Genomic DNA, 16,105 nt, shown 5'->3' on the forward strand with positions numbered 1-16,105 from the left:
TAGAGATAATTCCTGGTCGGAGCACCATTATTGGGAGATCCATCATTTCAGTTCCAACGAAAAGCTCTCTTTGGAGGCTAAGTTAGATAGATTTCTTATTTTCAAGTATTCTTTATTTCTTGTTCTTATTATTTATCAACAGTTTATATTAATTAAATTGACATGAATGATTGAAATAAACAGTAAAGAGTTGATTTATGTGTGTATATTTATGACTTTTCCATGTTTACATAGCTTGCATAACAGAATCTAGGGAAACAAACGGACAAAATTAATTAACTTGCAGCTATCTCAAATTAATTGATTTTGGTTTAGTCATTCTTAATGCTATTATTTGATTAATATGGAACGCTATCATGCCCAGTTGATTAATTAATAAGATTTTATTTTCATACTTGGTCTAAATTAATTAAATAATTAGGAGAATTAAAACTTATAACGATTGTTCCGAGTAAGTAGACTAAGTTCTTGAATCAAGAAATCATTTTTTGGATTGGAAGTTCGGTAAGACAAAACCCCAATTTTTTTTTATTTTGAGAAATTAATTTCATTGGTTCCTTTGGGATTCGACCTGGTCTCACTATTTCTACAAGTTAGATTTAGTAAAATCAGTAATTATTTTGGAGGGTCTCGACAACTCTTACCACTGCATGTGGTGGGTGTTAAAGATCCACATTGAAAAGAAAATGGACATAACAATGGTTTATAATAGAAATGAGCTACTCCTCTCATTGCCAATTGGTTTCAGATGAAACCCCATGAATATTAATATGGTATCAGAGCCCAAAACGCACAACCTTTCCAAAAATGGGATCCGACCAAGATCGATGAGCCAAAAGAGCCACGATCTTGAGGGTGCATGTATGGTTCTGAGATGGAACCCTATGAATATTGATGTTTTTGTTTTTTAGGATATGTGTTTGGTAGTAGATTTAGAAATTGAATCTCAATTACAAAGAAAGGTTCAAGGTGTTCCAGTAATATATTTGCAAACAAACTATAGTTAACTAAATATTTAGTTTAATTTAAAATAATATTGATTAATTTATTAACATATTTGTTACCAATTTTGTAGCATTATTATTTTACAATATTATATAATTTATAGTATTTTATATTTTATATTTTTAAATTTTAACAAAAATAAAATTGCGTAGTTTATCAAACTATGATAAATATTTAAAGATTTGTTGTAATTTAGGGAAAAAAAGTCACGAATTTAGTCCTTTTTTTTTTCCTTTTACAATATTATATTACACTTAATAAAGAGAGAAACATTTAACTTGTGACCAAGTAAATTGGGTTTAACTTGTGACAACGTAAATTAGGAAGATACTAATATATTTGACAATTTGAGCATTGTTCTTATATAATTTGAGCTTGACTGGCATATCTCATGTCAAAGATTCGAATCTACACTATACCCCATTAAATTTAAATGTCATCTTCTTTTTAAGAGTGAATACAACGGTTATAAAAGAAAAGTATATTTTTTCCCATGATCAATATCAAAATTTTCCTCTTTTTTATTTTTCATTATTTTGCTTTATGCATAACAATGAACGATAAAATTGTTAACATGAACATAGCTCAACGATAATTGTCATATATTGTTCTCTCAAAATTGGAGGTTCGATCTCTCGTATCTTCGTATTATTGTATACTAAAAAAATAGTGAATGATAAAATTGCAAATTTAATACACTAGGATAATCTCGAAACCCAAAGTCACTGGACAAAAATGAAAAATCTAATATTTTTAGATACACTAAATTTAAGCCCATGGCCGAAGTGATGTTTCGCCATCTATGAGAATTCTAGTTACAAATGGGAAAAGGAAAATGAGTGGCTGATGAAAAGGGGATCATGGGAAGAAAATAGTCCTTTAGGGAAAAAAAAAATCTTTTTTGATTTCAAATGATTTGTAGCCTTAAACTGAAATCTCAAATTTTTTCTAACCTTACCCCATCCCTTTGCCATTGTTAGGAGGGCATCTAATTTAGGAGGGTAGAAATTTAGATGTGTGGAGCAAACATTCTGGATTCGACGTTACGAGGCACAAAAATATACATATAAAGATAATGAAAAAATATCAATTTTAAACCTGAACTTGACAATATGTATCAATTTGCACCCTATAAAATGTAATTTTTCAATTTCAATCCTAAACATAGAGATTGGAACAAGAAAGTACATAGAAAAGGGAATTAGTGGACCAAACTACATAATATTGATTATATAATATACTATATTTAATTTAACTAAAATTCAAGGGGCATGTGTGTCTCTTGGTCCCAACGTAGATTCGTACCTATATAGCAAGAGATTTTAGAAGTTTTGATAGTGTATAATGAATGAGTTTAGAAATCTAATTATGTTTAATTTTCTAGAGTTAGTAATTGATAGAAGATGAGTTATAACGATTTAACATGTAAGTTTTAAAAGCGTTTGAAATAAGAAAATATAATCCGTACAAATTTTTGAGCTCTAAACTATACAAATTCACCCCACGAGTCAAACGCCCCCATTTAACTATATTATCCAAATAATTTCAGTTCACCAAGGAAGTTTGACCACATAAATATCTCTTTATGTAATGTGAATGTGGAGGAGACAAATGTGAACTTTGTAGTAATTTGTCAAATTTAAGCCCAAAAAAGAATCAAATGTGTGAAAGATTAGAAGCAAACAATAACATAAAGTAACATAAAGGAAACTTGATATTTCCGTGTTGTGTTTGTCTATACATACACACATATTACATGTATATGTGGTCAAGAAAACGTCCTTTTTGGTATGAAAAATAATTTTAACTAATTTAATAAATCATATAGTCCCACTCGTTTTAAAGATAATGACTATCGATTCAAAGTATATTCATCCTAGATTTGAATTTTTCTACTTCTATAATTATTTTTAAAAAAATGGTCTGAGTTAAACATAGTTAAATTGGTCAAAATATAAGTAACACTTCTTGAAGGTCTTATATTCAAATTCCCGAACGGTAATTTTCATCGAGAGAGAAACTCTGAGCGTAATTCTCATTTTCCTATTTCTGGAGCATTATTCTATAATTTGATTATAGAATGAAACTAGGTTTGAAATACTTATTTTGCGTTGCTCTTCCAACAGTTGTATTTCTTTTTCGTCGCTTTGTGGTTAAGTTTTCTACTTCATTTTACAAAAATCTCACATAGCATTAGAAAAATAAATAGAAATTAACAACAAAAATCATAAAAACAAATTTTTTAAAGGAAGCTCAATTACTTGAAACAAAGAATAGAAAGTTATATCGTAATAAAACATTTGAAAGTGGTTAACATAATGTTAGTCCTATCGGTTAAGATATATATCACTGATTAAAATGTTGGAGATTTGAATTCTCACAATAGCGTAAACTTTGTGATCGAGTTATCTATTTGTATGGTTTGGAGTAACGGACAAAGTTAATCAATATATGTCAATTTTTTTTCAAGGAAAGAGCAGTGACAAATTAAGTCCATGGAAAAAAATAATAATAATGGGTACTAAGCAAACGTGTTCACACTTGCAAACCTGTTGTTTTCACATTTTGGTACATCAAAAGTAGGCCAAGGGACAAGTCTAGAAGACCCAGTCAAAGCTTTACTTGACCACAGAAATAGCTGCCTAATGAAATCACAATATATAATCCTTTTGACTAACAAGTACACTTCCAACTTTCTTTTAGTTTATGCCTAAATATTATGTCATACTTTTTTTTCTGTTTTTTTTTTTTAATTTAGTTCTAATGGTTTAAAATGTTTTAATGGGATTTTTTATATAAGGCTTATTTTTAAAATTATTTGTAAAATAACGCTCATTTGAAACATATTAAGTGTATAATGCCTTAATCGAAACTTATTAAAAAAATAATGCGTTTAAAACTTTTCCGCTACTACAGACAACCACCCCATTTTCAATATTTGGAGAGACGATTATAAGATGTGGTACCCTATTGACACCATATTTGATTTTTTTTTTCAAATCAAGATATGATATCTTTTGAAGAGACGATTATCGGATGTGCAGTCTCTCCGAGAGATGATTACAATGACGTTGATTTTTTTAAAAGAAAAATATTAAATAATAACACAAAATTTTCAAGATAGTCTTTTGTAGAGGGAATGTAACACATGTAACACCCTACCTAGGGGCACATGCGTCTGCCACAACGTTTGAACCTGTGAGACATCAAGAGTTTTTGGTATTAAGTTAAATTATCGAAATGTTCGTACTTGAGACCTTTAAACCAGTATGACCAAAAAACTACAAATCCTTGCCAACGAGTTGGGCCTTGAATAATCTTTTTGTAATACTCTAACCAAAAGTGAAATGAAAAAGTTACGAATGCATGTGAAAAGACAGGAAAAGATATAGAAAAGTGACTATTGTGTATGAAAAAAGTAAATGTAGACACTACTAAAAGAAAACAAGTTCTCACACAAGTCTTTACTCTTTGCCTACTCCAATAGGAAGTTTGTAACATGGAGTAAATATAGGAGAAATTTTAGGCGACTTCTCTTTTCTTATTACCAAATTTAAAAATAATGGTCAATTATATATTTTCTTTTCATTATGAAATAGAGTAGTTCACAAAGTATGATCCTGACAATACGTTGACAATCAACTCTTCTCCATTCCACGCACGATTTTAACTCGCATCAATTTTTTCAATACTTATTGCTTTTTTCACCATTACTTTTTCTCCACTTCTCTTACTCGAAATCGGTGTTGTATGGTCAAAAGAGACGATGCGTTGACTCATTTCGAATCGTAATTTTTAGTAAAGTTTCTTTTCGGTCTCATGTTTAAGAAGTAAAGATTACAATCCTCATTATCAAATGTATGCAAGTAACGAAAGTTGGATGACAAAAACCAATTAGGTGCCATAAACCTCTCAAAACTAATGAAATTTAGTTACATACCAATCTTCCCAACTTGATTCATTATTTGAATGCAAATTTAAGTTTGTCATCATTTGAAAAGATTCTTTCAGCGCATAAGATACATACAACACGTTTCATTAGATACTTTATTATACATATACATGTATATCTTGAAGATGTAAAATATTTTGACAATGAACAAGACTCAGGGTTGCACGGCCTTGGCCATGCCGAAGGCAGCTGCGGATGCGATGGCCCCAATGAGGGCGGTTTGGACGGCACTCGTGACAGGTTTATTACCGGTGAAGCAGCCCTTGGCATAGCCAAAAACCAAGAGGGCGAGCAAAGTTAAGGCAACAGATGCAAGCACAGCCTCTGAGGCATTAGAGAAGAACATGTAGGGAATTAAGGGCACTAAGCCTCCCAAGATGTAAGAAATGGCAATGGTTAGTGCACTTTGTATTGCTCTTTTTGGCTCTGGCCTTTCCAATCCTAGCTCAAACCTATTGTTCAAAGGTTGCTCTTAAATAAGGTCTATTTTGAGGAAACTTATAAAGTTTCTTGAACAAATATTTGTCCTATTTTATTTTATAAGATAATAAAGTTAGGGGAATAATGTGTGTAGGGCAGTACCTCATCATGAAATCAAGCCAAGCTTGAGGATTCTTCCTCAGAGCATTAACAACAGGCCCATATTCGTGTGCTTCTATTCCATACTGGGCCAGAATCTCACCCACTTCTGCAGCTTCTGTATTACAAAAACTCCACCACTATAATTATCGGCCGTTTGCAAATATAGCGAAAAAAAAACAAAAAAAAGTAGAAATCACTCTTCTTATTTTAAATATAGCAAAAATGGAGATTCGAAAAAATAGAAAAGTCAACAAGCTTGACGTTGATGTTGATAGAGAATGTGCAACGTAAGAAAAATAAAATGTAAATATTTAGTAAAATCAGGAATGTTTTGAGACATTTAATCAAATCATAAATACTAAATTAAAAAGTTTAAAACTAAATGCTCCGAATTGAACTAAGCAGAATCCGCATGGACTAAAATGATAGTTGAGTCATAATTTGTTTGCTCAAATTTTATCCTTTAAAAAAAAAAAAAAGAAAAACTTGAGATATACATTAAGGGTCAAAATATAATTCTAGTCCTTGAAATTTTTGTCATTTCTAGTATTATCCCTAAAGGTTTAATGAATTTTATATTCAATTTCTACTCTGGGTGCTAAAAAAATGACATGACACCTTTTATTGTCCAATAACATCTACATGTATACTTTTTTTTAGTACAATTAGTAGGTGAATTCGAACAGACAGGGATTAAAAAGTTTTCAGTAGTCAAAAGAGAAATTAGAAGGTTAAATAAAATCTTACTAATTTTGGACACTTAAAACGTGATAAAATAACAAGAAAAAGGAATAGGTTATTTTTTCGTTCGAAGAAAAATCTAACAGCATGAACTTGATTTTTTTAAATTAAAAAAAAAAAAGATCATTGACGGGCCTCGGGCTTTTATCAGGCCCAACTGACTCGGCCCATTACATTTATTCATTATTGTTTGAACTGAAAATAAATAAATAAAATAAAATAAAAAATGAAGGCGAAAAAGGTAAACGATGGTAGAAGAATCCGGACCAGTATCGGGAACCAAGACGATTTCCTCTTCCTCTCTCCGCAGCTCCTTCTTGTACTGATCCGCCTCGCTTTTCGCCGCAAGGTATCTGATCAAAATTTCAACACAATAGATGAGTTTCCGTTCGATTTCTTGAGCAATTTCGTAAATCGACTGCCCTAGGAATCACTATTTCGTCGCCAATCGAGCAAAGGAACAAGAAGAACAGAGCTAGATGAAGTTTCGTAGAGATCCGTACCCGCCGAGTCCCATGGAGATGGCGCCGGCGGCGACCTCGGCGATTCCGGCGGTGAGAACGATAGAGGAGGAGGCATTGGCGCCGGACAAGCCCGCGGCAAGGGCGAAGGGAACGGTGAGGCCGTCGGAGACTCCGATGATAATGTCGCGGACGATCTCGCCGCCGGTGAAATGCTTCTCTCTGTGCTGCTGCTGGATTAGAAGACGCCGGTTTTGGTTCTCGGGATCTAGGTCAGCCATTTTCCTCTTTTTTCCTCTTCTTACTTTTCTATTTTGGATTGCAAATGAAAAATGAGAGCAATGATAAAATCAAAGTGGGAATTGGTAATGCTTTGAAGAACCTTATGCCTTTCGTTTTCTCGAATTCTTTATTCCCACTTTACGTCATTTCTTTCCTTTTCTTTTATATTTATCGAATTTAAAAATTTTTTGGCCAGTCCGGTCTGGTTGTTTTTCTGAAAATTAGTTTTCTTATTTATAACTCAGGTTTTAAATAAACTGTGTTTTTCAGAGGAAAAAGTATTTTATTAAGGGAAGAAACCGTGGAATAATTTTAAGAAATAATATATATTTTTTATTGCCGATCTGAATCCCATTACCGTTCAATTGATTGTAGCGGTTTTTCAAATTTTGACTTGCATAATTTTCCAATGATTTCTTTTGATATTTTCTACATTAACTGATTTATGTTTAATTATGAATTATTTTTTAACTTTAAAAAAATTATTACAATAAAAAAAAAAAGGATGGAGAGCAATAAAAACTAATAAATTTAACTAAATAGTCCTAATTTAACTGAGCACACTGGATTGCATATGCATAGCCAAATTGCTCTAGTTTTAATCCCACGTTAGAGAGAGCGCCAAAGGGATCTAGGAATAGAAGTTCTAGGAGAAATTATTAGAAGCGGCTGATAATGATAACGCGACCGATACTTTCAGAACTATTAGATACGCAATTATCCCATGTTATTTTTTTTTTTCTTTCGTGTATCTAACGGTTACGACAGTAGAGTCATATTGTGCCAACCACATTCAATAATTTCGCAAGTTCAATTCTACAAGCTAGCTAGGCATGGAAGGCCTTGGCAATAAGGTAAGCTGCAGCTGACGCAATGGCTCCGATTAAGGCGGTTTGTAGGGCGCTCATTAAGGGCCGATCCCCGGTGAAGTAGCCCTTGGCAAAGCCAAAGATTAGCAATGCTATTATGGTTACAATAACAGAAGCAACCACAGCTTCTCCAGCTGAAGGGATGACCATGTATGGCAATAAGGGCACCAAGCCTCCCATAATGTAGGACATGGCTATGGTTATTGCACTTAGCAATGCCCTCTTTGGGTCTGGCTTCTCCAGCCCCAATTCAAATCTGAACCCAAAAAACATTCATAATTAGTTAAAGTTATTATATTATAATGATACCCAAAAGAAAAATAATTAATTAAGAGAAATAAAGTTTAATTACTTCATCATGAAATCAACCCATGCTTGAGGGTTTCTTCTAAGAGCAGCAACAACAGGCCCATATTCATGGGGTTCAACCCCATATTGAGACAATATTTCTGCCACCTCAGCAGCCTCTGAAAAATATTCAACTAACTATTTATTAATCTAAAATTAATTAAGGAATTAATATTATTTATTAAAAAAAAAAAAAAAAAACCAGAGCAGACCAACCAAATTACCTATGTCTGGGACTGCTACGACCTCTTCTTGTTCTCTCTTCAGTTCTCTCATGTAATGATCAGCTTCACTTTTAGCTGCAAGATATCTGCATTTCAAATCAATAAATATAGTTCCTGGTTTGTCAATTCAAGCATATTGAGTAAGTAAGACAGTGTATTATGGGATGTTTGTATCTTTTTCTATGTTTCTTATTTTGTTTTTCTTTTTAGGAATGATAAAACAATATTTTTATTTATATTCTGGATCAAAGTAAAAAAGAGAAAAAGAAACAAAGAAGTTTGTTTTTGTTGTTTTCAAAATTTCTATACATTTTTTTTTTTAAATGAGAAACAAAAAATACAAATAATTGTCAGATGTTCAAGATCCTTTTGAAAATGAGAAACAGAAAATAAAAACGTTTCTCTAAATTTAGAGGTTTAGGGTTTAGGCTTTTTTTTTTTATGTTAGCAAAGTTATTTTGAATACACGACTAAGGCTTTGATACTTTTTTTTTTCTTTCTTCTTTAGGCTTTGATACTGTTTTCTTTTTTCTCTTTCTTCTTTTTGTATTTTTAAAAGCAAGCTTTATATGATTTTATTTTATCCTAAGACCTACTTTTTAAAACAATTTTAAGATCTTAATCAAAATTAGAAGTGTTTGGATGTGTCTCCTCTCCTTTTTTTTTTAGATTAACCTTATAAAATTGTTTTTAATGCTAAAATAAATTCAATTGTTTCTAATTATATATCAAGCTTAAAAAGATAATAAAACGATTAAAATAAAAGATTCCAGAGCTCAATTTGAAGGGAGAGAGTTCAAAGACTAGAATAAAATAAAATAAATTTAAAGTAAACAATGGTGAATGAATAATTGAGAGAATATGTACCCTCCAAGTCCCATAGAGATGGCTCCGGCGGCAACTTCAGCAATACCGGCAATGAGGATGATCCCGGAGGTTACGTCGGCGCCGGAGAGGCCCGCTGCGAGGGCAAAGGGGACGGTGAGGCCATCGGAGACGCCGATGATAATGTCGCGGACAACTTCACTGGACATGAAGTGCTTCTCCTCATGCTCTTGGAGAAGAAGCTTCTGCTTCTTTGGGTCTGTGCAACCAGCAGTTTCTGCCATTGTTGAATAATTAAGATCTCAAATGGGTGTGAACAAAAACTAAAATGGAGAAATGGGTGTGAACAAAAAAGCAAAGAAATGGCTCATTTTATAGAGAAATGGAAGTGGAAAGAAAAAGTTATTCACAAACAAATTGGATTCTACTTTTTCTAGGGCTGTCTTTGGAACAGAAGAAAATGTGTGTTGAATAAAATTTCAAGAGATGTTTTCATAAATTTAAATGGAAGGATTCATTACCCCGGAAAAGCTATATAGTTATTCCTCCAATTTTGGTATGTTATTAAATGTTGGTTAAGAAAATACTTGAAATGTTCAAATAATTAGTGTTATAATAGTGTTTTATTTTTGTACCTTTTGTGGATTTGGATCGAGATTCGAGATTTCAATATTTCTATCCGGATTTAAATTTCTCACCAAAGTTATTTTAATTAAAGTTTTTAGGGTAAATACATTTTTTATCCACAAGTTTAAAGATCGATGCTTAAAAGTTTTTGAAATCAAACTATTGTTAACATCAACTCATAGTAATTAGGTGGGAGTTTGAAAGATGAAGTGAGATTTGTGGGTAAGTTTAATATTCATGAATCTATTAAATACAAAATTAAAATTCCAATCTAATTCAACAAAATTTAAAACTTCGGATTCTTTTTTAGTACAACAAATAAAAGTGGGAGATTGAATCCACAACCTCTTAGTTGGAGATATATGTCAATTATCGTGCTGAACTAGGTTCAGTTTATTGACTCTGTAAAAATTTTATAGACAAAATTTGTAATTTTAATGAGTGTTATTGTGGGGACCATCGACAGGGGGTGGCGTAGTGAGTTTGTCGTCAAATACCCTCAATTATAAAGATTCGAACTGGCGAAGCTACACGGCATCGATTTCGAATAGAAAAAAAAATAGTGTAATTGTGAGAGAATTTTCCGACCAAGCAAAGAGCAATGATGAGGATGTTACATACAGGGCGTGTGTTAGGCACAGGCTGATGGAAAATGTCAAAAGCAAAATCCAAAGGCGTGTGCGAGCCACAAGCCTTGCTCGTCATTCATTATTATAGGACCAAAAATCCACTCTCACCAAAATTCACCAATTTAATTTTCACAAAATCAAACCCATTTCCACATTTTTATTCAAAAAAAGAAATAGCCCCAATAAAATAAATTCAAACCCTTCTTTTCATCTATAATCGTAGTTAATCGTGATTGTTTAATCCAATGTCCATACATCAAAAAGAGTAAATTTACTCTAAAATTTTAAAATTGAATTGAATATTTTTTTTTTTTGGTTCAGATCTATCTTTAATTATAATGTAATTGGGAAAAGTGGAGATAAGATAATGAAAAAGTTTGGGCATGAAATGGAGTGGGGAAAAAGTTGACTTTAAATAAAGGAAATTTCAGAAAAGAAGAAATTGAAAGGCTGTTACTGACCCCCCAGTGTCTAACTGGGGCTGGTTCTTTCTGCCATACAAAACTTCAAGTTTTGGAATCGAATCTTATGGTACCGTTATATTAATTTTAATACGGTGGGTCTTCAAATGCTAAATTATTCTTTTAACGTCTGTCGTATCCAGTTTCAATTTTGTCCATATGATTTTAAAAGATTGACGGTTGTTTTTTGTGATACGTTTTCGTTGGATATAGAGATGTAATAAGAGGACGAGCTAGCATCGCCTAAAGAAAAGTGCCAACATGTACTACATTTCAGAACATTTTAACTAACTAAATTATAGCAACCGATCAAAACCAAATACAAAGTATATATGGACTAAAATGGTAATATGATAATTTGAAAACCACACCATCAAATTTAACCTTTTTTTTAATAAAAGAAAATTAAATTAATTTAGTCTAATAAATTTATTAATGGTGCTGATTAGGCATATTCAATTGTTAATGAACTATATATAGGATTCATTTGATGTAATATTCTAAAAAAAATTATTAATGCCGGGTAGTTTTGTCGAAATTTGGCCAACCTCGATTAAGGTATAAATCTTGAACCAAAAAATGTCAGAAAGTTCGAATCCTCACACATATTATTGAACCAAAAAATACTTTGTCCAAATTCATTGGTTTAAAGATTTTATTTTCAGTTTAAACATCATCCTCTCTTTGTTAGAATAGGAAATTTTTCGAGATCTTTGTTTTTTATTTCAAATCTTACCATTTGAAATAATTTTAATTTATCAGAGTTTTGAGCAAAGAAAGGTCATCTCATTTTTCTTCTTTTATCTCAAATAATGAAATCGTTTAGTGAAGCTTAGAGCTATTTTTTACTGAGAAATCTTGGTCGTTTGAATGTGACTCATAAATTACTCATTTCTTTATAAAAGTTAAATTAAATAAATTTGGAGAATAATAAAATGAATATAATAATTAGAGGCCTGAAATATGGAGAATATATGTGTAAGAGAGAAGGGAGAATATTTAAACAATGTTTTGTCACATAAAAAAAATGGTTACAATTTTTTTTTTGTTAAATATTTTATTATCATAAGAAAATATTTATAAAAAAAAATTACATACACGTCATTTTTCTGTAAACTAACAACATTATCAAAATGAAATATTTTGGAACTTAAAAGACTAAAAAAGCAATGAATTTCTTCCCTTACCAAAAAACATTATATTAACAAATGATTTAATTTTCTTATTTCTAATTATTTAATTATTATATTACTTAGATATTTCTAATTATTAATTTTTAACCAAATTACAATATAAGTGTGAATGGAAGAATGTTACATTTGATGGTATGTTGAAAAAGAGGAGGTTTAATTAATGAGAAATTTGGTATTATTTAATTAATTATTTAAGAAAGAAGAGTCAAAACAAAACACGTCATTGTTAAAATAATGATAAAGGGCGAGATTCCTTAGGCGTGTGTGAGCCACACGGCAGCACTAAACTTGCTGTTTGGTAACTGAGAAAATCCAAGAAAAAAAGTTTCCCGGAAAGTAAGAAAGAAAAGATGGATTGAAATGATAAGGACACAAAAATGGGATCTCCAAACTTTATTATCACCACGACCACAAGGTTCCTAGAATTTGGACTCTCCTTAATCAAATTTTTTCTAAGATTGTTGGGAATTTTTTTTTTCAATTTAGTTCCTGTCATTTAAAAATTTTAATTTAATCTTTTATGTTTTAACATTTTTCATTTGTGTCTTCCATTGTTGGTGAATGTTTAGATTATCTGATGATAAACTTACTTAACATAATACATAATACATGATGAATGGATAGAAATTTAGAAGAAAAAAATGTCACCAAAAGAAAAAACTTGAAGTTTCATGACAATATGGGGAAGAAAGTAGAAAATTCTCTTTTAGATAATCATTTTTTTGCTAAATTTTTGTCAATTCAAGTAATTCTAATATTTACTGGTGGTTAAAGACTAAATTAAAAAATGTTAAAATATTAGGAATTAAAATTAGAATTTTTTAAATAATAGGGACTAAGTTGAAAAAATACCACAACATTAGAAACTAAAACATATATTTAATCTAATATTTTTTTAAAAGAAATCTTAAATTTTATTGGGTTTAATTTCCATGCTCATTAATGAATTTTTATATTTATTATATTTTGTTTGAATTTTATTTTCATCCGCCAACTTTCATTTTTATTTTGGCCTCTAAATTTAAAAAATATCATTTTTAATTATTAAACTTTTAGATAATTAAACTATTTTAAACAAATTACTACTTCCATCCCTAAACTTTTGGAATATAACTATTCTAATATTATTCATATCCATTTTAGAAAATTTATATGACCGACTAGAATCAAAGTAGTCACATTACTTGATAATTAATTTCAAAATATATATTTTGTTTTATTCCCTAAATTCTATGCTTATATGAATGTAATAAAAATCATAGGTCATGTTAGCTTTAAAATTTCATACCAAATTCTATATGTGTGGCTTAAATGCAAATCATCATATTCTATAATATTTTTCCATTACATATACCTCGGAAAATTTATCCGTAAGAATCCAGATGAACCTTTCGTGAAAAGCTTTTCAATTTTGGTTCCTTATCATTAAATTTGTGAATTATATATTTAAGAGAAATCATAAACATTTGTACTTCAAAGTTTAAAACCAAAATATCTACTTCTATACATATATATATATATAGCATCATTACAAAACTATGAAAATTTTGCAACTAAAGATGAAAATGAATCTATTACACAAAATTTAAAGACTAAAATCCTATAGCATATTTTAATATTGTAGATATACATCAATTTGTTCACATTTGAATAAGGCCAACCTAAAGTTGTGAATGACAATTCCACTTACAAAAAAGTCTCGACGATGTGTTTTTTCTTTTTTTGAATTTTCTCTTTTTAGAAAACGATACAAAATTATGAGGTGAGAAAAAAGGTTTGAACTTTAGTAAAAGTATAAAGAAAGAAGCCCAATAGCCATATTATTGGGTTTAAAGAAGCAAAAAAGTGAAGCTAAGGAGTGTGGCCACCACGTTCTGAATTCAACCCAATAAATGCCCTTAGCTCAACATATTTATATATAAATCTAATCTTTCACCTTTTTTAAAGAATCTTGTTTTGCCTTTATCAGCATCTAATGGCTACAAACATTATTCTAATTTATGGTTTGTTTTTATATTCATCCACTGAACCCGACGAAGATATTACTAATGTCTTGACTAATTGAGTTTCTAGATTGAATAAACTATTTTAGTTAAATATTGTTAACTAAAGTGAGAGATTAAAAAATATTAGTAGACTTAAGAATGCCCCTACCAAAGAATTGGACGAGAGGTGCATCCACAAATATTAGTTAATAGTTGATCATGTTTTGTTAAGTACCCATAATACAACTTGAGAAGCTAATATGTATAGCATTAACTAGTGTAGAGAAAATTTGCACCCAATAGTCATCATGTTACGTACGATGTACAAGCAAGTTACAACGATAGTTGTGACGTGCTTGCTTTGGCATGCTTATGCTTTAGCGGGTCATGTCATGATCAATTACTGTTAGTGCATTATCTTCTGAGCTTATTGAGATGATGATGATAGAAAAGATGAAAGCTAAAACTAAGCTCAAAGATTTATTTTAACTTTGATAAATAAATAAATTATATTTTGCTTTTTGTCATTAAAATCATCTCATTGCATTTAATTTAATTATCTAGATGTGATATCAACTCAATAATTGCAGCATATATACATACGTGCATAAAATTTGAGCATAGTTTAATTGTCGGAGTTCGAATTTTCATTTGTACTCTATATATATACACACTTCACATGTTGTACTTTAAAAAAATCCATATTTCAAAAGATGAACAACTTTATTACGCTCTAAACATATAAAAACAAAATGTGGATAAAAAAAATTCTAAAACTCAAACATATTCTTAGTTCATGCTCTATAACCATTTCATTTTTGGTTTTCCGGTTTTTAAATTTATATTTATTTGCTTACAATTTCTTTGGTATATTTTAGTCTTTATGAGAAACAATTTCGACTCTCTTAGCCAAATTTGAAAACAAAAATAAGTTTTTGGAAACCTTTTTTTTTAATTATAGATTAGATTTTGAAAATGTTAGAGAGTAATACAAAACATCCATCATGGGTTAACTTATTGGTTCAAAAGGACCACCGTAAATCAAAAGAATTTAGAGGGAATAAGTTCAAATTTCCTATGATTCTTTGGCAACCAAATGTGTCAAGGACGACAATGGTATCCCTCGTTGTCCGCTTTGGGTATAACTCTCACGATTTTGCTTTAGATTCATACCAATAGAAATAATTATTCTCTTATATACCATGAATCACTCCCTTCTCTAGCTAATGTGGAAATTCCTTACAAACCGGCCAACACCAAATGTAGTAAAGTCATTTTATTTTTAAAACAAAGAAAAAAATTACATATAGGACCCTAAGAGAAGATTAGCTTGAGTATGAAAAAGTAAACAAAGTTGTCATCTTTCATCTCATTAAAACAAAGTTTTTTTTTTTTTAATTTGTTCCAAAAGCACAATCACCTACAAAAAGAGAGATGGGAAAGAGGAATATTTGCTGCCAAACAATGAAGTGGTCCATGTGTGATGCTAGTACAACCAAAACCAAAGCCCAAATTAGTTATATATTTAAGGTGGAAAAAATTAAATAGCCTTCATTTGCCCATTTTTTATTCTTTTTTTTCCCTTGTTTTGTCTTCTTTTTCAACTTTGTTATTATTGAATTGCAATAACAAATCTTATATTGATATCCCTATCTTGCCTTTTTATTTTTTTAATCTTCTCTCCAAAGTTTTCAAAGAGTGCCCACCAACAATTCATACCTTAATTTATTTTGATCTAAAATGTAATAAGTCTATTCTATGATGAAAGAGAGAGATTTGTTTTTGGGATGTTAATAGTATGAAATAATATAAAGATTTTTTCTTTAAGGTTCTTTTTAATTACTCGTTAATGGATTTTGTTTAGAACTTGAGAAAGATAATAATAACTTAAAACATTTAAGTATCTTGCGTGATAATCTAA

At 30.4% G+C, this 16,105-nt stretch overlaps 2 protein-coding genes and 1 long non-coding RNA gene across 3 annotated transcripts; 1 reads left to right on the top strand and 2 right to left on the bottom strand.

Moving 5' to 3' along the window:
• Positions 1-4,924: 4,924 nt before the first annotated feature.
• Positions 4,925-7,022, bottom strand: LOC111015684 (vacuolar iron transporter 1). Its single transcript, XM_022290782.2, has 4 exons — positions 6,784-7,022; positions 6,548-6,633; positions 5,540-5,654; positions 4,925-5,409 (listed from the first exon to the last, which is right to left on the bottom strand). Exons 1-4 carry the CDS (start codon positions 7,020-7,022, stop codon positions 5,112-5,114), a joined length of 738 nt encoding a protein of 245 aa, XP_022146474.1. The 3' UTR covers positions 4,925-5,111.
• LOC148212003 (uncharacterized) lies at positions 6,502-7,146 on the top strand. The gene is made up of 2 exons (XR_015790380.1): positions 6,502-6,629; positions 6,708-7,146. It is a non-coding gene; the product is annotated as an uncharacterized LOC148212003 (long non-coding RNA).
• A 383-nt stretch (positions 7,147-7,529) lies between these two features.
• Positions 7,530-9,650, bottom strand: LOC111015683 (vacuolar iron transporter 1). The gene is made up of 4 exons (XM_022290781.2): positions 9,332-9,650; positions 8,465-8,550; positions 8,245-8,359; positions 7,530-8,148 (listed from the first exon to the last, which is right to left on the bottom strand). The coding sequence occupies exons 1-4, from the start codon at positions 9,571-9,573 to the stop codon at positions 7,851-7,853; spliced, it is 741 nt and encodes a 246-aa protein (XP_022146473.1). The 5' UTR covers positions 9,574-9,650; the 3' UTR covers positions 7,530-7,850.
• Positions 9,651-16,105: the final 6,455 nt, after the last annotated feature.

Source organism: Momordica charantia (assembly GCF_013281855.1).
Source record: "Momordica charantia cultivar OHB3-1 chromosome 4 unlocalized genomic scaffold, Mcharantia_2.0 BLBB01000004.1, whole genome shotgun sequence".
In the NCBI taxonomy this organism is placed as follows: Eukaryota; Viridiplantae; Streptophyta; class Magnoliopsida; order Cucurbitales; family Cucurbitaceae; genus Momordica; species Momordica charantia.

Excerpts from the sequence above, each read along its gene's own strand:
- LOC111015684 (XM_022290782.2), bottom strand. The coding sequence starts at position 7,022 with ATGGCTGACCTAGATCCCGAGAACCAAAACCGGCGTCTTCTAATCCAG. Across the intron at positions 6,634-6,783 it reads ATCTCCATGGGACTCGGCGG|ATACCTTGCGGCGAAAAGCG; the intron begins GTACGGATCTCT and ends AATTTTGATCAG. Across the intron at positions 5,410-5,539 it reads TGGCTTGATTTCATGATGAG|GTTTGAGCTAGGATTGGAAA; the intron begins GTACTGCCCTAC and ends TTTGAACAATAG.
- LOC111015683 (XM_022290781.2), bottom strand. The coding sequence starts at position 9,573 with ATGGCAGAAACTGCTGGTTGCACAGACCCAAAGAAGCAGAAGCTTCTT. Across the intron at positions 8,360-8,464 it reads CGTAGCAGTCCCAGACATAG|AGGCTGCTGAGGTGGCAGAA; the intron begins GTAATTTGGTTG and ends AATATTTTTCAG. Across the intron at positions 8,149-8,244 it reads TGGGTTGATTTCATGATGAA|ATTTGAATTGGGGCTGGAGA; the intron begins GTAATTAAACTT and ends TTTTGGGTTCAG.